This window comes from Anarhichas minor, unplaced genomic scaffold (assembly GCF_050575085.1).
Source record: "Anarhichas minor isolate MPS153535 unplaced genomic scaffold, ASM5057508v1 ptg000073l, whole genome shotgun sequence".
Taxonomy (NCBI): Eukaryota; Metazoa; Chordata; class Actinopteri; order Perciformes; family Anarhichadidae; genus Anarhichas; species Anarhichas minor.
Genome location: NW_027466519.1, coordinates 6,792,501 through 6,812,833, shown reverse-complemented (window position 1 = coordinate 6,812,833; position 20,333 = coordinate 6,792,501). Strand labels below are relative to the sequence as shown.

Below are 20,333 nucleotides of genomic sequence, written 5' to 3'. Positions count from 1 at the left end.
GTTTCCGAGGGAGATGTAGTGTCTGAAATGTTCCCAGCGGGGAAGGTGTAAAACTCTTTGATTTACACCGCGCAGTTTGGCTGAAAAAGAGTCTTCAGGGTACCTCCAGTGAATATGCGGGTTAGAAAACCACCAGAGTCTCTTTTTCATCTTGTGTAAAAAGCAAAATGTTTTGATATTACCACTAACACAGAGTTCTTTTTTGCTTTGTTTTAGTTGTGATGCATCTACTGCGTTTCATTGAATCCTTATACAAAGCCACGGACCATATGTCAACTTTTGATAATCATTTTAAATTCAAACGCTAAAAAACAATAGTTTTTAATTCATCATTTCCAGGAACAGTTTGAGTTAACAGAAAAGTGTTTGATTTGAAGAAATCGGAAACAAATGCCTAAACGGATGTGATGACAGTCGGAACCCTTTCTGATCACCACACGCTGTTTGACGAAACGGTGTGTGTGTGTGTCTGTGTGTGTGTTGGGGGATGGGGAAGGCCTACAGTTAATTATAGAGTTTGGTTGGGGACCAGATGAGAACAGTGGGCCTCAGAGCTCACACAGGTGCACACACACACACACACACACACACACACACACACACACACACACACACACACACACACACACACACACACACACACACTTGATGTTCCTGCAGCATGACCACTGTCCTCGTTTCTGTCAATCAGACCATTTATTACCATCATCAACACGTGTGTGTGTGTGTGTTTGTAAAGGTTGTCAACATCCTTTTACATTACCTTATAAACACAACATTTTGGTTGAAAAAAGAACTTCACTGTGAATGTCTTTTGCATGTAACAGTTACAGTATATTGGTGAACTTCATAAAACCCCAGAATTGTATTTTTTCCGTCGTCATATCGTTCATTCGTCTAGGCTGCAACGGACGCTGTCTGAAAGCTCAGGCTCTTACTTGAAACAGGCGGTTTTCACACAGAGTTCGTAGCCGTACCTGTAAAAATGAATGCGGTGGGAGAGGAGGTGGATGGGTCAAAGAAAAAACGGTCTATCACCTATAGGAGGCCACGGTTCATGCCTCGTGTGAAATGAGAAGTTAGGTAGTTGATGTTGATATAGTGGTCATGTAACTTCCGTAGTTAAATTACAGCACTTCCGTAGTTTTTTAACCCAAACAACGATCTTTTCCTAAACCTAACCAGGTATTTCACAAATGTTTTTGAAACCCAACTAAGTAGTTTTGTTGCACAAACCCAAAAAAGTATTTTATAATCTTGTCCTAAACTTAACGAAGTAGTTTCTTTTTTGCCTGAACCTAACTTAGTATTTCACAATCTTTTCCTAAACCTAACTACGTTGTTTCCTTTGACAATAGAAGTTTATTTTGAAAAGACTGTAACGATGTAGTGAGCGATGTAATGATTTTAGCAAGAATTCCAAAGATAAACTACTATTGGGTTCATCTGCTGTTCATGAGACCTCAATGAAGCAATGTCTTTATGCAATCTATAACATTGTGCAATATTATGGTAACCGCGGTCACACCTATGTGCGTCAGCAGGTAAATGCAGGGATTGTTCAGAAAGTGAACATTTTTGCATTATTACACCTTTTTTTCTTTTTTTAAATCCTGTTTGTTATTTCTAACAGATGATGTCCGGTTGTAGTCTGGACTAATAACGCTCATATTCAATTATTAATTTCTACAAAATGATGGTCCCCTAAACTGTCCAGTGAATGAGTTAACTGTGAGTTCACCTCTTGGTATATTTGTAGAAGTCAGTGAAAACACACAAAGTACCAGAACTAAAAGCCAACAATTAGTATTTTTTCTCCTCAATAGTTTCCTTACACCGTGTTTAAGGCCAGACTAGTCAAGAACACCCTCAAACATCCTTGACTGGTCTTCATACACTCGTAAACAAACAAATATCTAATGTTATACAGCATAAAGAGCGACCTAGTAGTCATACTCGGATACAGACCTTTTGTCCACAGTGAACACGCACACACACACACGCACACGCACACGCATACACACACACACACACACACACACACACACACACACACACATAGGGTAACTGTATTAATAGGAGTCTGTTTTGTGTCAAGCAGGTCTTAATAGGATCAGTGTGAGAGACATGGAGCTGTCTGTCAGTCTAAGTTCATTAACTGATGATAGATGACCTGCACTCAGTGTGTGTGTGTGAGAGAGAGAGAGAGAGAGAGAGAGAGAGAGAGAGAGAGAGAGAGAGAGAGAGAGAGAGAGGTATGCATGCATGTGTGCTCTTAAGAGTGAGTTTTCCTGCTTGTGTGTAAATTCTCTCTCTGGTGTAATTTATAGCCCTCAATCGGAGGCCTTATCAGGTGCAGGACACATGGACGCCTCCTTCTCTCCTCCTCCTCCACGTCTTTTAACTCTCCTCCTCTTCCTCTCCTCTCCTCCCTTCCAATCTAACTCTTCTTACTTTCCAACACTGAACGATGCTTTCTTTAATTGCGGTGCTCCTCTTCCTCTCCACCTTCACTTCCACTCCTCTGGAGTCTGGAATCGTCAAACTCTCCTGCTCCACTTTCATTTCATTTTCCTCCCCTCTCGTCTCCTCTCCTGTTTTCAGGATTTTACAGGGCAAACACATATGTGTTGCCAAAGTGTTGAAAACATAGTAGAGTTTCTGTAAACCTGTTTAACTGTATGATGGAGAAGCATGAAATACAAAACCAACACAATTACCACTTGAATATTGACGGGTTGCCCACTGAAATCTGGTTAAAACAAATCTTTCTTCTCATAACACCAACATTTTGATTTCCATAGCCATACACAGCATTAAGTCATGCATTACTTACTCAATTATTTTGTTTTCTTGTTGAATAGTGTTATTAGGCTGATCATATTTGTTCCCTATATCCATCCGATCAGGTGTGCTCTCCCTAAACCTTATCAATCCTGTGTGGTTCCCTAAATCTGAACAGTCAAGTGTGTGTTCTTTAAATCCACTTGATTTAGTGTGTGTTCCCTAAATCCAGCAGATCCTGTGTGTGTGCTCATAATTCATCTACTCTAGTGTCTGTTCCCTGAATCCAGTTGATTAAGTGTGGTCCCCTAATTCCCAAGCATGTGTTCCCTAAAACCAAATGATCGATTGTGTATTACATAAATGCAATCGATCAAGTGTTTTACTCCTGAATCCACTAAATCCAATGTTTGTTCCTTAAATTCGAATCAATAGTCAAATGTGCTGTAAGTTTGTGCTCCCTGAACCCAGGTGTTCGTCAGTCCACCTGGTCATTGAATAACCATTCCGTCAACCCAAACGACTGTTCAATACGTGATAATACTGATAAAGTGAATGTTCCCTAAATCCAATTTACCATTTTTGAGTAATCTTCACTAAACCTGCATACATTCTATTCTATTCTATTCTACAGATATGTAGCCCAAAGGTACTTTCGTTGAGGTAGACACTTTTGGTTTTAGTCCAAAAGGCTTTTTGTAACTGAACCAGTTCATTACTATTGTGCTAGCACAAACACATCACACACCCACACATTCACGCACACACACGCACACACACACACACACACACACACACACACACTCAAACACAGATAAGCTGACATTCCAAATGACTCGACAATGAATGTAAGCGGCTCACTATACACACTGACACAATGGAGAGCCTATTGAGGAGAGATTTGTACACTACAATGCATGAGACGACTGTGTGTGTGTGTGTGTGTGTGTGTGTGTGTGTGTGTGTGTGCAGTGTAAGCGAGAGCTGCGTTTGCACATTTCAGTCGACCTGGATGAACTGATCTGATCTACCTGTCATGTGCAAAATACATCCCTTTTTCTCTCTCTCTCTATTTATGGCGATGTCAGTGTCTCTTGACCTCGAGCTCTTTTCCAACAAACACCACGGTGGTTCAGGTTTGGTTAAGTTCAGACAATTAAGAATACTCGGTTCTGATTAGGAACAGTTGATGGTTGTTGTTGGTAGGAAACGGGGTGCGAATCACTGGTTCCTCTATCGCACATTTCGTCTTTCACATCTTGGCCCTGGTTGTAAGACAGCAGTGAACTATATTATTGTGTTAATTAAGACTGATATATCTTCAGGGGAGAGTCCTCAGGCAAAACTGTTCTTCATGCACTGACCAACTTTGAGATTTTGGTCTATTTTGCTTCCCTTTTGCTTTCAGAATAGTGGAAAGAAAACATACAAAATACACATTAAGGTGTTTATTTTAATATTTGCTGATGTAAATTTCTCAGAAATTCTCAGAAAGTTAGAATTAGATAATGCCTCAATTGCATATTCAAACAATGCCTTTCCGAAAACTACATACAAAAAAAAATAGTCTTTCATGGTGACCCTATTCACCTGTGGTGTCTTCAAAATGTATGTATTATTACAATACATACCTTTATAGTCTGTTCCCTCAAAGGGAGTTTTTCTCAGAGTCTTAGCCGTTCCCATTTCCCTTCCTTTCTATATTCTGTTCTAAGTTTTTACAGAACAGGTCCTGTATCAATCAAAGCCTGATTTATAAAACACTTTCTTCCTGCAACACTGCAAAAAGTTGTTGACACTATTTGTGATTCATGGAGTGATACATACATGAACAAAATGAGATTTTGAGGCTGCTTTGTCAAAAGTTCATTGTCCCCAGAGGATGAAGCCCACTGGCTTTGCTGTTCCACTGACCTGTCTTCTAGTGCCATCATGTTGTTGACAGTTGTGGTCTTTAGTGCAAATATATCATCAACTATTGGATGGATTGCCATGCAAATATATACAGACATTCATGGTCCCCAGAGGATGAAGCCCACTGACTCTGGTGATCCCCTCACTTTCCATCTAGAACCATTTTCAGGTCACCTGTGACCTCTCAGTCGGCAGGCTGACCTTTGACAGGCATAACACTATGGATGCAGTGTAATGACAGAGGGGATCAATTTCGCAAAGACACATTAAAGGCTCTACAATCATAATCAATAATGTTAAATGACATGGATCATGGAGAGAGAATGATTCACCCTCCAGTTGATTATAGACACTGTACAGTAATATTAAATGTAGCATTGAATGTTGAAGGTGATGTGATGAAAGTGGTGATCACTCACATGATTCTTTCGGTGATTAACTGTGCTGCTATGTTTTGTTTATGTTTCCTGTCTTCTAAATGTATCTTTTTTTCTTCATCTTACAGATATGGAGGAGAGAACAAGTGCAGCGTCATGGGCGAGTGGAAGTCGTTCTTCCAAGGTAACTACCAACAACCATACTTACTAATGATCATTATCTGCTTTTAGCATTTTAAACATTACTATTATTGTCATTTCTATCATTAGAACTGCTACATACTGGTACTATCACTACCATAATGAATACACTGGGTATTTTCTGACATGTTACTGACATAGATTTATGAGGAGATACGATTACAGATGCATTTACATGTTTTCAACATCTGGTTTGAAAATTGAGTAGTCAGATTTCAGATCTCTTTTTACATTTTTTTTGTGTTTACAACTGGCGTTTTTTCAAGCAGAAAAGCCAGTCTGCCTATGACTCGTGAAGTGGTCCAGTGTAAATGGGCTACAAGTTTGAAATCTCATGTTACATGAGGACAGAAACCTGTCAGCAAATTAGAAAGTATTCTTTTATTAGGATTATGTTTTGGACACTTTTGCTTTTTTATTGAAAGTATATATTAGATGGCTGAAAGGAAATATGGAGCAAGAGGGGGATGAACTGGTACCTGGATGTTGGTACCAGTGCCCGGCGATTCCATTGTTTGGTATTTTGATGTCTCTGTAATAACAAAACTTTAATTTCGATTGTAAAAAATATGTCCAAACCTCTCAATTTCAACATTGTTATTCATTTAGAACACTTTACATGTCACATAGAATAAAACCCTTCACTACCTCCCTCTCCCAAAGCTTCCCTATACCAGGCGGCTAGCTCCGCTTCTGAAAAGTGAAGCCAACACTGAAGTGCCTTAAACTTGCATTTTTCCTAATGGCCATCAATTTGGTTGAAAGAGAAGTCTGATTTCATAAAAGTCTCACTGGATTTATTCCCTCAGTAAACATTGTAAACATGAGTTTATGGTCTCAATCTCTAGTTTCAAGTCTTCTTCAATACAGCATGATGTTCATTTAGTAAATGATGGTCCATTTAGAGTCAAACAGACCATAAAGCAGAGTATGCTTTAGGGCGGGGCTACCTTGTGATTGACAGGTCTCTACCATGGCGTTGTCTGGTCTGGGAGTTGGCCAACAAATGTCTGGTTCAGCATTTGGTTGCAATTAGAACAAACATAGCACCGTCTTGTGTCACGGCGTCCACTTCTTATACACGGCCTTTGGTCCCTTCAACCTCCATCCCTGTCAGTCTGTCACCAGGCCGGAGCGTGGGAACGCTGTCACGAGAGTCTCAGAGGAAACACGTGAAACGTGTTTCTCCGGCCAGCTTTGCATTTCGCATTACAAATATTGCAGTGAGCGTTGTCTGCATCCAGTTTTAAAAATCACAGTCGCAGCCTGTCCATTGAAATGATTACTCTCATAACTATATGTGCTGCTAAAGGTAATGACAGCTATGTAGAATCGGGAAATATAATGGTTGTCTCTCTCTCTTTTTTCAGAGTTATGCAGATGGGTCCCAGTACATGGCATCACATGACAGCCTCTCACCTCCGTACGCCATCTCCAGCCGGCTCCAAGGTAAGCCACAGACTGAGTGTGTGTGTGTGTGTGTGTGTGTGTGTGTGTGTTTTATGATTTTAGAATGCTCTTTCTTTCCATCAACTTTGCACTCACCGCTTTGCTGGGTTTTGATCCGAGAGTGTGTCTGTGTGTGTGTGTGTGTGTGTGTGTGAGAGAATTAGTGAACCACTATCGTACACTGGAGGAGACAGGTCATCTGGCGTGCAATTTCTCTCTCTCCCTTGGCCCGCTGTGTGGAAAATGCCAGGCAGTGTGTGCTCATTTACCCATGATGCTCTCTGCCTCTGGCTCTCTCCGATGTGGCGCCAGTTGTGAGCAAATGGCCACTGACACAGATAATCTGCCTCTCTCTCTCTCACACACGCACACACACACACACACACACACACACTCAGAGCTTAATTACCTTTGACTGGATGCATCAAATATGGAAGATGTCAGCTCTCAGCTATCTGACTCTACCTGCTCTCTTTCTGTCTCTCGCTCATTTGTTGGTTTTTAATCATCCATTGTCTTGTGAGTCATTAGATGTTAAGCCTTCCATTCTGAAGCCACAACGAGTTAACACAAGTGTGTTTAAGGTTTTGTTTCGGGTGTTGCAGTCTATACTGACTATACTTGTACACACAGTGTATGGACACCAAAACAAAAGTGTGTTGACGCCTTAACAGCTATATGTGATTATTGAACATTTCATTCCGTAACTCTGGCCATTAATGATGCTTGAGGTTCTTTAATATTACATGCACAACAGTTACAGAGAAGCACTAGTTGGCAATGGACATTTTAGATCTCAGGCAAACAAAGCTCATTAAATATGTTTCAAGAAAACCAGGCATATATAATATACAAAATTAAATAAAATGATATAAATGTATATACGTTTGCGGTAGACAGTGATTGCAAGTGAATAAACTCAATGTAAACTGGGATGCGGTAATGAATATACGTAATGAGAAGTGTAAATACACACACAGAGGTGTAAACATAATATATAGTAGTATATAAGGGTAACGTGACAATAGTGTGTGTCTTGTGTCCTGTGGCATGAAGCTCTCCCTGTGCCCGGTTGGTGCTGGACCGAAAGCTGTGGGACCGTCTGCCAGACGGCAGCAGGCAGAACAGTTTGTGTCTGGGGTGATTGGGGTCTCTGATAATCCTGTTGGCCTGCCTCCCTGCTCCGCTGGGTGTAGAGGTCCTCCATCGATTGGCGGCTCAGTCCTGGTGATGGACCGAGCAGTTTTCATCGGTCTTTGCAGAGCCTCATGGTTGAGGGCGGTGCTACAGCCGTACCAGTCGGTCAGGATGCTCTCAACGGTGCACCTGTAGAATTTGCAGAGCATCCCGGAGTCCATGTTCGACCCCCTCAGTGGAGCCGCTGTCTCTGCGATGGGGTCGGTGTGGTGAGTCTGGGTCTCTATGCAGGCCGTCTATTCGACGAGTAGCGGTGTGTCGTCAGCAAACTGAATGATGGTGTTGGAGCTCTTAGTGGTCAAACAGTCGTAACATGCTGCTACAAAGGCTTTCACCTTTCTGGTTTAAGGCTTTCCACCAGATTTAGGGAACCTGAATGAAGGGTTTTGTTTTGGGTGATAAGACCTGGTTCACAGTCTGTGTTTCCGTTCAGCCATAAGGTGTTGGATGAGGTTGAAGTCAGGGCTTTGTGCATATTAGCAAAGTCCTTCCGCATCGAAGCGGGTGAACTATATCACAATGTTGGAAAATGTAATTCTTTGCTGTAGCAGTCATTGGAACTAAGGGTTCGAGACTGAAACTAAAAGGCTTCAGTTCAAACATTTTCCAAAACTTCGAGCTTCAGACGAACTTTTTGCCAATACGTGTTAAGCCCAACTGTGTGTGTGCAAGTGAGAGTTCCCATTTATATCTCCTCAAACAAAACAAAAAAATGTCGTAAGTATTGAGCTAATTCTCATCAGTTAGTTGTGGCTAATAAAGAAATGTATACATATGAATCAAATAAAACAAAAGGAAAGGGATGCAAAACTTCAGAGTTGTGGGCCTTCGCGAGGATGATCCAGTGTGGGCGCGATGTGTTGTGACAGTGTTGTGATCACGGCATGTAGCTGCGGAGGCAGAGAGGGACGAGGCGACGCAGAGTCGGAAATGGAAATATTGTATTCTTCATCTGGCACGCGGGAGCCGCAATTTACTTTGATAATGATAACACTAAGAGGCAGAGACAGCCAGGGATATGGAACACACACACACACACACACACACACACACACACACACACATCCTCTTCCCTTTCTACCCGTGACTGTTCTGATCAGGGTAAATCCAATTGTCTTCCGTGTCTGTTGGCTTTTCTTTTTGCACGTCCTGATGGAAAATGTAGCGTTTCAGTAGCAATGCTAAAACCACCGAGCCCTCATTGATATCTGTGATTGTTTGTTCGTAGTGCTTGAGAGCGACTCTGATGCTCTTCTTTCCACAAATGTTGGCCATACAAATGGTTTTTAGTGCACGCCCTGACTTGCCTTTTTTCCAGTGTTGACTGTCTCAAGCCGTTGCGCTAAAGAACGTTGTATATTCTGTAGCTTTAGCTTCTATCTGTATCTATTTAACTTGTTCTCTACTGAATCAGTTTGACATCATGGATTTATCCTTCAAACGCTCGTTGTTGACCCTTCTGTCTCCCTCTCTCAAAAATCGCTTTTTAAGTTTAAATATATTTTTTTATATATTTTAAACACATTTTATTGTTTTGGTCGTGTGTCGTCAAAGCAGTCGGATTGCAGACGATGTGAGCTGAACATGACGGACATGTGCTCAGGTCTGAGGCTTGGTAATCGTCGTGATTCTCACCTGAAATTAACTCAAACTTAAAAGAAGAAAGAAATACGGCAGAGTTTAATGAACCCAACCTGAACATGTTGAGTGTGAACGCAGCATTTCTCTCTCTTTTTTGAAAAAGTTAGAAATACTATTTTTCAGCCCAAATGATCTTATTTTCTTTGATGCGATTGATCAGGTATTCAACAGGAAACGGGTAAGGATTCACGTCAGTAACAATACTTTTGGTGTCACTCTGCCCATCCTGGTGTCTTCCTTTTCCATCCCTCTCTCCTTTCATCACTTCTACCGTATCCTTTCTTTCTCTACCCGTCTCTCTTTTCATCTCGCTGTGCAACATTGTTCTAGAACTATCAGCATCAGTACTGCTCTCCGTTTGTGTTCCTCGTCTCTCTCTCTCTCTCTCTCTCTCTCCTCTCTCCTCTCTAACCTTGTCTGTCTTTCTTAACCCCCCACCATCAGATTAGAGTGATGTTATGCTCTAGATAATCAGCGAAGGGATTAGTGTCATCTCAGCGACCCCACTAGATTAATCTGCCGACACACACACACACACAGTCTCACACACACACACACAGAAAAGCAATCAGAAGATGTGTGTGTGTTTCGTGTGGAAATGTGTTGGAATGTGAACCTGCACTTACATATATGTTTATATAAGTGCACATACAGTTGTCTGTGTGGATGCTTGTGTGTGATGCATAAATATGTGTGTGTGTGTGTGGGGGGGGGGGGGGAGATTTGTGACGCCAACTTCTGTGTGTCTGGGTTTGCGGTGTCGTGTGTGTGTTTCTGTGAACGTTGGCAGGTTACTGTGTCAGTATCTGAGTGTGTGATGTAAGCTTCTTAATGAATGTGGTTTTATGTGGTTAAATGTACGGGCGTGTGTGTGTTCATTTGTGTGTGTGTGTGTGTGTGTGCATGTGTGTGTGTGTTCTTTGTGTAAATGAGTGTATTTGCACATGTACTTATTTGTGTATTGCCATGTGCATTTATGTTCGTTTGGTCATCTGTCGTGTGTGTACCTGAGTGTGCGATTCTGGCTTTCATGCTCATATATGTAGTTGTGTGTGTGTGTGTGTGTGTGTGTTGTTTCAATGACTGTCTGTTGTCTGTCTGCTGTGTGGATGTGTGTTTTTATTGAATTTGTCTGTCTTTATAGCAGCTTGTGTAATGCCGGCGTATATGTATGTATGAAGGTATGTATGTATGTAAGAGAATGCATGTCTATCTGTGTGTGTGTTTGTGTGTGCGTGCTCATGTGTGTGTTTTTGTGTGAATGTGAATGAGTGTAATCATGCCCTTTGACTTGTGTGTGTGTTAGAGTTTGTGCGTAAATGTCGAGGTGTTGAGTGATTCTGGCTTTCATGTGGTTACACAGTATGTGTGAGTGTTTATATCTACCTGTGTGTAGTTGCTTTGCAAAGCAGGTGCACCACCATAAACCCCCCCACCCCCCCTCCTTCGTAACTGTCACCTACATAGTAAATGAGAGGCTTGGTGGTTTCAGCCGGTAAGCACATTCTGTTCTGTTATAAATAAACGATCTGATGTGGCTTCAGTCTGATCCTGATGCGCAGCGGCTTCGTGCTACCAGCTTCTCGTGCTTTCATTCTGTCATTTCAAAAACCCGATTCGTCCAACAAGACGTGACAGGACACAGAGCGACGTTACCACAGAAGTTGCTCTGCGACACACTCTTTGGGGTTTGGCCTCAGTTCTTGACTGGTTGTCAGCAAAGCAATTTGTATTATTCGCCAGATCAGAAGACAGATTTTCTCTGTGCATGCAGTATGCGTTTAACCTAGGGGGAAGTGTTGGCTTAGCTCCATCTAAGCTAAAACCAACAGCCATGCTAGCACTTACAGTGAGGCTGTACGGGATATTTAGCAGAGTGGTGCTTTGAGCTCAATGGGAACATCAGCCCGTTAATATGCAAGTTCATGAGTTAGCATGCAGAAATGGTCTTGTAGCACTAAATGCAAAGGACTGGAAGGTATTTGGTCATCAACTGAAATCTTGGACAGATTTATTTTGATGCTGCGTGCACCCAGCAGTTGTTGGTCTAATAGACCCTCATAGGTTTCATATCATTTCTTACAAAAATATTGTTTTCTTTCTTGCGCTCTATGCATTTCCAAGTGCCTGCAGTGCAAAACGACTTAGTTAGGTTTAGGATTCTGGTTTGGGTAAAGATAAAAATGTTTGCTCCCTAACTCATGTCGGTGGCGTTGGTTGGTTAAGTACGTAGGTTATGTAACAAAAGTTAGGTAAAATAAGCAAATAGGTATCACACAGGAAACAAGCAGCGATCACCTGGGTGAAAGTCCTGTGTTTGTCTGACTCGTCCATCCTTCCCGACCTTTTCCCCTACGCAGACTCTGTCGCTCTGCATTCTACTTCACCTGACTTCCTTAGAAGCAGCCCTGCACTTCCTGGCTCGTGATTACGTGAATATACAAATGATGTGTTACTCTTCGTAGGTACAGTGAATGAGAACCGCCTGAAAAGATCCAACTAAGTGTTGCTAAGACCACAACGTCTCATTTTTGGTGTTTCTGTTCCTACATGTGCTCCATGTGTACGTCAGACCACTTTGGAGCTGTTGCTTTTGATGAACATAAGCTTTAACGTCACAGTTCACAGTTACACTGAAATAACATTTCATTGAATAAATCTGACCTTGAAGACAAATAACTAAATAAAAACGAATTAATATCAGCCACTGAAAACCAGTTTCAAAGGTCATTATTAATAACAGTTTTTTAATACATTGTTATATAGCATACAAACAGCGTTAAACAGAACCTTACAGTAGATAAAGAACTGGTATGTACATGATGATCGTGGCTCCCTCCTCCTTCTCCTCGTTGTTTTTGTAAATTTTGAAATGTAGTGAGTCAGCCGTCTGTCTCACCTCTGTGTGACCTTATTAATGAGTGTTGAGCCACGAGGCTGGACCCCCTCTGAGGAGGTCACATCTGGACACTTTATATAGAAATACATATCTCTCTCTCTCTCTCCATCTTTTCTTCTGTCTGTCTTTTGTTCAACCTTTGTTTCCCTTTTTTCTCTTCAGATCAGATCAGACTTTCTCTTTCCTTTCCTCATCTTTCCTTCTTTCCCTCTCTTCTTCATGTCATGTTCTCCTTTTCACGTCCTCTAACTCTTTATTTGTTCCCTTCTCTCTGTCTCTTTATCATCCTCTACTTTTCTCACCTCGTCTCCCCTCCACAGAGACCAGGCCCTCCTGTCTCCCTTTTCTACTCCAGCAGCCCCTCACCTCAGCTGGGTGTGGTGCCAAGGTCGTCCCCCTGTCTCTCCCTGCTGGGTCTGGGTCTTTGTGCTAAGAATGTCTAAACATAAAGGAGAGGAGAGAAGATTAGGTGGAATTAGGGAACAAGAGTAGAGGAAAGAGGAGGCGAGGAGAGAAAATGCGCTTCTAAAAATGACAAAAACATATAAACTGTAACTTTTCATTATTAATTAATCCGTATTTATTTTACAATTAATTTATTGTTTTGTTGTTAAAATATGAAGGTTTAACATCAAAAGAGAAAATGCAAGTTTCATTTTTTTGATAATTTATTTTGCAAAAATTGGCAAACAATGAAATCAATACATCCAACATTGTTCAACGTGCCCAAAAGTGTTACCAATGGTGGATGAAAAATGGAGGCATTACGTGTTATATTTATTGAGCTGTTTTTACATCCTCTACTTCCAGCCCCTCCTCTCTGCTCTGTGTTCAGCAGCCTGCAGTTGAGTCCAGGTTTCACAGGATTGTTGTCGCGCTTGAACATAGGTAGTGGTTACGTATAGAGCCCCCTGTTATTAAAAGTTCCGTAAGTTAACAGATCAACAGCTGAACCAGCTCCATTACCTGAATGAAGACCACAAGACGCAGCTGACAGCTCCGAGAAGCCAGTAAGTAGAGCATTGAGTTAAATAGGTTCCCAGAGGTCAAGAGTCAACTTCCATCTTCAGTCTCTCAAAATGGTATAAATGTAAATTTATCAGCAACATAGATTTTGATACATATGTAATAATAATAACAAAAAAATAAACATTTTACATATATTTTTAAAATAAGATTTAATTTACAGGTGATTTTACAGCAAATAAGACAGATAAACCCAGGTCAATATGTACAATGAATGATCAAATAAGATAATCAAGATACATCAATTACTTCCTTTTAACATCCTTCATATCCCGCTCCGCCCTCACTGATTCTCTTTCTATTGTCCCCGCTGATTGAAACTGAACAGCCACTGTCTCACTCTCAGAGTATTTTGAATGGATGTCATGCATTGATTAGTGCGGCATTGACTTCAGTGCATTAACACGGACGCACAATGTGAGCCACTGCAGAGCATTTAGTATATTATTGTTTTGAAGGGGCTGTGTATCGCACGTAAATTGTCTGTGTAATTAGATCTGACATCGTAATAATAGGTCTCGTCAAGGCGAGAGGGGCCGAGGGTGGAGATGTTAAACGTTCACTCTGAAAGCTGCGGTTCATTGTGGAGCACTTCGGGGTTCCTGAGCGGGGAGGAGGGAGATGTCTTGGAGTACTTTGTGGCGAATGCTTTTAGGTTTCTTGAAGAACTGTCAGAGCTAATTATCGCTTTATGAAAAGGCTAAATGGTGAAGCTAAGAAACAGCTATACAGTAGGTCTTTAATTCCAATGGCAGGTGGCGTTAGTGGGATTGAGATTTGGGTATTTCTATTCTTTCCATCAGTGACGCAGTATATGGAGTTCCTGTTCTTGGAAGTAACGTGGTATGATAACTAGTAGAAAGACCGAGAAATTCCACTGAGTGAAACCAAAAGTAAACGTTGAGTTCACGGTTGTTACGCACTGTTGTTCAGCTGGTTGCATAACCCTCCGTATGGAAAGTCTGCTAAGGACGATTGTTACTTATTTACGCTACGCTGTTACGGTTGTTGAATTACGTTGTTACGTATTTTCGTTACGCTTGTTACTTAACATTACACATGGAAAGTCCGCTAAGGCCAGTAGTTATGCCTTCACGCTACCTACGATGTTACGCTACGTTATTATTTCAACGCTAACAATTTTTTCTTTTTTCTAACTTTTAACCAAGTCATTTGTTGTTATAAAACTTGTTTTTGGTTCAGAAATGTCCGCATTCAACGTATCTGCGGTTTGCAGAAAAGAGTACAACTATTTCTCTGGCAACTGGGTGGCTTCAAGGGTGGTCTGAGTTCACCTGTGTGTCACAAAGCAGATCCTTCATGTCAAGGATTCCTCTTCAAGTGGGAAACACGACTAAGAGTCTACAGCCATGCCTGATAGGCTGTATCAAATTCCATAGCAATCCATCAAATATGGAGATATTTCAGTCTGGACCAAAGTGGTTGACCCACCGACATGCCGACATTGCCATAGAGCCACTGTCTATCTATGTGTCTGTCTGTCTCTCTGTCTGTCTCTCCGTCTGTCTCTCTGCCTGTCTTCCTGCTCCGTCTTCTGTCATCCATCCAGATGAGGCCTCTGGAGACCAAGCCCGGGTCATTCATGTTACACAGTGTGTGTGTGTGTGTGTGTGTGTGTGTGTGTGTGTGTCCTTTATCTTTCTATCACTGTATGTCTCTGCCGCTATGTGTGTGTACAACTCGTGTGTGTGTGTGTGTGTGTGTGTGTGTGTGTGTGTGTGTGTGAGAGAGTGTGACAGACGGTGAAATGGTGCGTAGTAGCACCTGGGCCCTTCAGTGTTGATTGATCGGCTTGGTCATGTGGAAGAGTCCCATCTGGCCAGCCACGCTACTGTGTGTGTGAGTGTGTGTGTGTGTGTGTGTGTGTGTGTGTGTGTGTGTGTGTGTGTGTGTGTGTTTGTGTGGAGGGGAGAGAGTGCTTGTTTGTGTGAGAGAGAGAGAGAGATAAAGATGTGCAGCATGAAACAGTATGTTTATTGTGAGAGGGAGAGAGGGAGGGAGAGAGAGAGCTCTTCAGTTAGAACTGTGGCTCCCAGAGGCCAAGGATGAACTGTATTTTATCATATGAGAGAGAGAGAGGAAGAGAGAGAGAGAGAGAGAGAGAGAGAGAGACACACACACACAAGGGCTACATTTACATCTCAAGCTTTAAAGGCTTCTGTTTTTTTTAGAACCTAGAACCTTGTTTTCATAAATAGTGTGTTTGTTTAGGACAGTTTGTTAATGGTTTGGGACAATGCTGTTTTAGACAATAATGTGGCAACAGTTTAGGGAATATTTTCACATTTCACCAAGAACCACAAGCAAGGTCCATACAGAAATGGGTTTCCCCCGTTTTGGTGTGGAGGAACGTGACTGGCCTGCACAGAGTCCTGACATCAATCCCATCCAACACCTTTAGGGGGAACTGGATTGCGGACTTAGAGCCGGCCATTGTTGCCCAACATCAGTGAACCTCATGAATGGTCTCGTGGCTGAAGGAGCCAGGTTCCCAAATCTTGTAGACAGCCTTTTCTAGAACGATAGAGGCCTTTAGAACAGCACATTTGTACAGCATATTTTGCTATGCCCATCAATTATTTTGGTTGTCATAGCAGCTTACTCACACCACTTTATTTACGTATGTAAAAGCTGTGAACCTTATATGTCAAGTACTTTTATTGTGAAAGGTAAGAATGGACGGAGAGGGTTTGCGCTGGCTTTGTCAAGGTTGAAAGGAGTAATATATAACATCGGTCTTGCTGTTTCGTAAATGAAGGCGCAACTCCACTAGTTCCGCACAATGAAATTGGTCGTTGCCTTTATTCGCGGTGCGAAAGAGCAGAAAAATCGAAAGTAAATATGTCGCTCTTTTGCCGCGTAATATTTGCGTTCTGTGTGAAAGTATTCACGACGAAAACAGTTCAAACGCCCAGTGTGTGTAAAGGCCTTTAAACATGCATTTGTATGTCAATGTGGACGCCTCCACTGACAATTTCTGTCAGCTGGCCTTCATCTTTCTCCAGCAGCACCAACATCATCACGTATACTACGACGGGAGAGCTTTGTAAAAATCACGTGAATTCAGATGTGACCATTCAGTCTGGTGTCGCATTGCCACAAATCACATGTATATCAGATTTAGACCCGTGCCGTAAAATAGCGTAAATCAGACGTTATTTTTTAAAAGAAAAGCTTAACATGAGGGATAGAAGTCTCAGTTTGAAAAGTTTTGAAAAAAGAGAAATTAGAAATTAGAAAACCTAAAAGACAAAAACAGAAAAACAGATGCGCAGGGAAACTAAGAGAGAGAGAGAGAGAGAGAGAGAGAGAGAGAGAGAGAGACGGAGAGAAAGACTGTTTTCTGAAACGAAGCCAACTGATAATTAATGCCTCTGACATCATGGTGCTCTAATTAAGCCTGGCATTCATTAAGCCAAGTAAGGGGGGGTGTTCGTTAGTGGCTTTTTTTTTTTTGGAAGGGGGGATTTGTTAAGTCTTCATTGTTACTCTTCTTAAACAATAGAGAAAGAGAGATGGAAGGAACAACAAAAAGAGACAGGTGAGGAGAGACATGGGGCAGTATTACAAGATCTTCTGGTGATGTAATATCTTCTGGCAGCCATGTTGGAGGTCCTGTGATCAACTGTCTGTCCAACTCTTAAAGTTGTCCATCTCAACAGAACTGAACGGATTTCTGACTAAAAACGGGTAATTTCATCAGTGATTCATCTCCATCCTTAGGTGTCGCCTACGTTATCAAGAGATAACGCCTAGTTTATCAAGAGACATCAAGAGACATCAAGAGATATCAAGAGACATCAAGAGGTAGTTGTTAAGCGATAAGCTAGCTAGCTTGCAAATACGCTGCAAAGGTTAAGCTTGTGTTTGTCGAACTGATTTTCTAGTTTCAACACAGAGCTCAGACTAGCTGCCTGTAAACACTTATAAGGAGCAGGTTTAATTTGTTCTGAAGTAGCTTAAGCACCGGACTAAGCTAGCTAGAGCTACGCAACGAGGGATGAATTTGCAGGGAACAACAGAAGCTACTGAATGCCAATGCCAATTGTTTCAGCTAATAAAACCAGGACTGAAAGACATAATAATGACTAAAAGTGTTACGAATGGAAGACCTACAACCAAACGTTGGCGCTCAAAAATTGAACGCTATATGGACACAACCAAAGGAACTAAGGTTGAACTTTGACAGAAAGTTTAGTGTTAAAGGAACTGGGTCTAAAAAGGGTAGATGTGAAAGAGCTGTCGATAAAGGAGTAAAGGTAGCTGTAGCGCCAACGCTAAAGGAAAAGACCTAATGGGGTAAGTCTGGAACGGCAGAGGCTAAACAGTTAAAGGACAGGGACTAACAGTGTTAGGACGTCTCCTAGAGCAGGTTGTTCTCTCCACTGTTAACAATGATACCTAAGAAAATAAGTACCACTATAATTTGGATATAACGCACGTCATCGAGAGCCAGGACGTGCATGGTTGCCGCTGAGGAAGTCATGTGAAATAGTATAAAGAGCAACAAAGATCGCTGAGGAAGGAGGTCTTGTAGGATGCATGGGTCAAACAAACACAGGACTTTCACCCAGGAGACCGAAACGAGAGAGAGAAAACCAAAAGTCAACGTTGATTTCTCATTCCTTCATTTTGTGACACGTACTTAGCACCACCTACATAAGTTACATAACAAATGTAGTTTATTTTAGGTAACCCAAACACAATCTTTCTCTAAACAAAACAACCCAGTGTTGTTGCCTAAACAATAATGAAATAACTTTCGGAAGAAACAATTCTGTTCAACTGTTGTGTGATGTATATATGTACATGTTTATGTAAGTTGACTGGAATCAATGTATACTGCGCGCTATTGGCCCGTCAGAGGACAGAAGTTGACCTGATGAAACCTACAGGGTGATCAATCCAAAATGTTGGTCCTACATTGCACCGTGCGACACGTCCCCAGACCAGGACAGGCTAATTTAGATCTGGGACGAGCAAAGGTAGGAAGTAATTAAGAAAAGAATAAATGATGAGGGAGAAGGAAAAAAAACTAAAACTAAATTAAAATAGGGAGAAATTGAGGAATTTATTGAGCATTGAAGAAAGGAAACGTGAAGTTATATTTCTGTGAAATGATAGGAAGGAAAAAGGGTCAGTAAACGACGGTGTTAGAGTGGCAAAGAGAGGAAATGAACGAGGTGTAAAACAAAAAGTAAAGTTTGGGATCCCTGTCCATTTTTTTGATCGGAGGATTTTCTGATAGCTAATTAGACATGGAGGGCCAGCCATCGACAGCTGCATTCATCATCATAAAACGTAATAATTAATGACATTCCAACAAAGAGAAATATGCAAATGAGCAGAGCTCATTAGCATTTTCATATTCAGCTCCCATAATGCTTTTGCTGACAAGGTTGTAATTAATGAAAATTCATGTCTCTTAGCCGAGGTCTAGATTGGATCGCATTCATTCTCAATCCCCCAAATGAGGAGTAAAAAAAAAAAAACACGACGGGGATCACTGCCAAGTTTTTAGGGAGACGAGAGGGAGGGTTGAGAGACATGGATAGAGAGAGACGAGAAGAGTTACAGAGAGGGAGAGAGAGAGAGAGAGAGAGAGTGAGAGGGGGGAAATGAGATGGAGGAAGGCAGATGGCGAGAGATGAAAGGAAGACAGGCAGAGAGAGAGAGAGAGAGAGAGAGAGAGAGAGAGACGAGGAACACAAACGGAGAGCAGTACTGATGCTGATAGTTGTAGAACAATGTTGCACGGCGAGATGAAAAGAGAGACGGGTAGAGAAAGAAAGGATACGGTAGAAGTGATGAATGGAGAGAGGGATGGAAAAGGAAGACACCGGGATGGGCAGAGTGACACCAAAAGTATTGTTACTGACGTGAATCCTTACCCGGCTCCTGTTGAATACCTGATCAATCGCATCAAAGAAAATAAATATTTCTAACTTTTTCTGCTTGTTTTCTTTTTTCCTCAAATTCAAATAGGTGTGGAATTCTACACGTTAGTAAGTTTTCTTTTTGAAGAAACAGACGGCCAATCACAGCCTTCTGGGCGGCATTAAGAGTGGAGATGTCAGCTGCTGGCTAGCTAACTTCGTAAAAAAAATAATTGTGATACAGAAATGACTACGAGCCTGAATGCAAACTGTGCAGCCGTACCAGTCGTAAGTCCTTGGACGGAACTTATCTGCTGAGCAACCGCAGTCTTCCTCGTAGCTCTTCTTCTGGTTAAATCGTTGGTGGCAGCATTACAGCGATGTTGCACCTGCTCTGCAGGAATACAAACACAATACATCTTGATTTTCAAGATATGCAACAGCTAGCCAAATCATTAAAAACAAGATAAGCATTGAAATGAAAAAAACTATATATATATAGACACTCACATACAGGTGTCCACTTTTTTGCTATGTATAGCCATGTAGAAGTCAGTAAATCCATTTGACTTGAACGTGTGTGTGTGTGTGTGTGTTTCTTGCAGATGATACTGACAGATAGCAGTATCTGTGGTTTGGCGCCTGAGCACACCTAATAGTGATATTTGCACTTCACTCTGCAGCAGCTTGTTATTGTCTCCAGCTTCTGTAATAACAATATTCAAACTGTCAGTTTGAACTGTAGCGCTGCTGCTGATGTCCTGGAGGTGTCGTGGTGAACATGTGATTGTTGTGTCCATCACTCTGGAGAAGTTTGATGGTTGTTCAGGTTTAATTGTCTTCTGTCCTTGATTAGGATTGCATTTACTGATATTAAAGGAGTCCTGTCATGCTCATTTTCATGTTCATTCTTGTATTTTGTGTTTCCACGAGAACATGTTTACATGG

The 20,333-nt window shown here is 41.6% G+C and overlaps 1 protein-coding gene across 4 annotated transcripts in view; it reads left to right on the top strand.

Moving 5' to 3' along the window:
• The window catches only part of tcf4 (transcription factor 4), a 212,568-nt gene that overhangs the window by 47,046 nt on the left and 145,189 nt on the right, over positions 1–20,333 (top strand). For all 4 annotated transcript variants that reach the window (XM_076079918.1, XM_076079917.1, XM_076079916.1 and 1 more), the window contains exons 4-5: positions 5,204–5,259; positions 6,647–6,725. In XM_076079918.1, the coding sequence (XP_075936033.1) occupies positions 5,204–5,259; positions 6,647–6,725 (135 nt within the window). The remainder of the gene's footprint in view (positions 1–5,203; positions 5,260–6,646; positions 6,726–20,333) is intronic.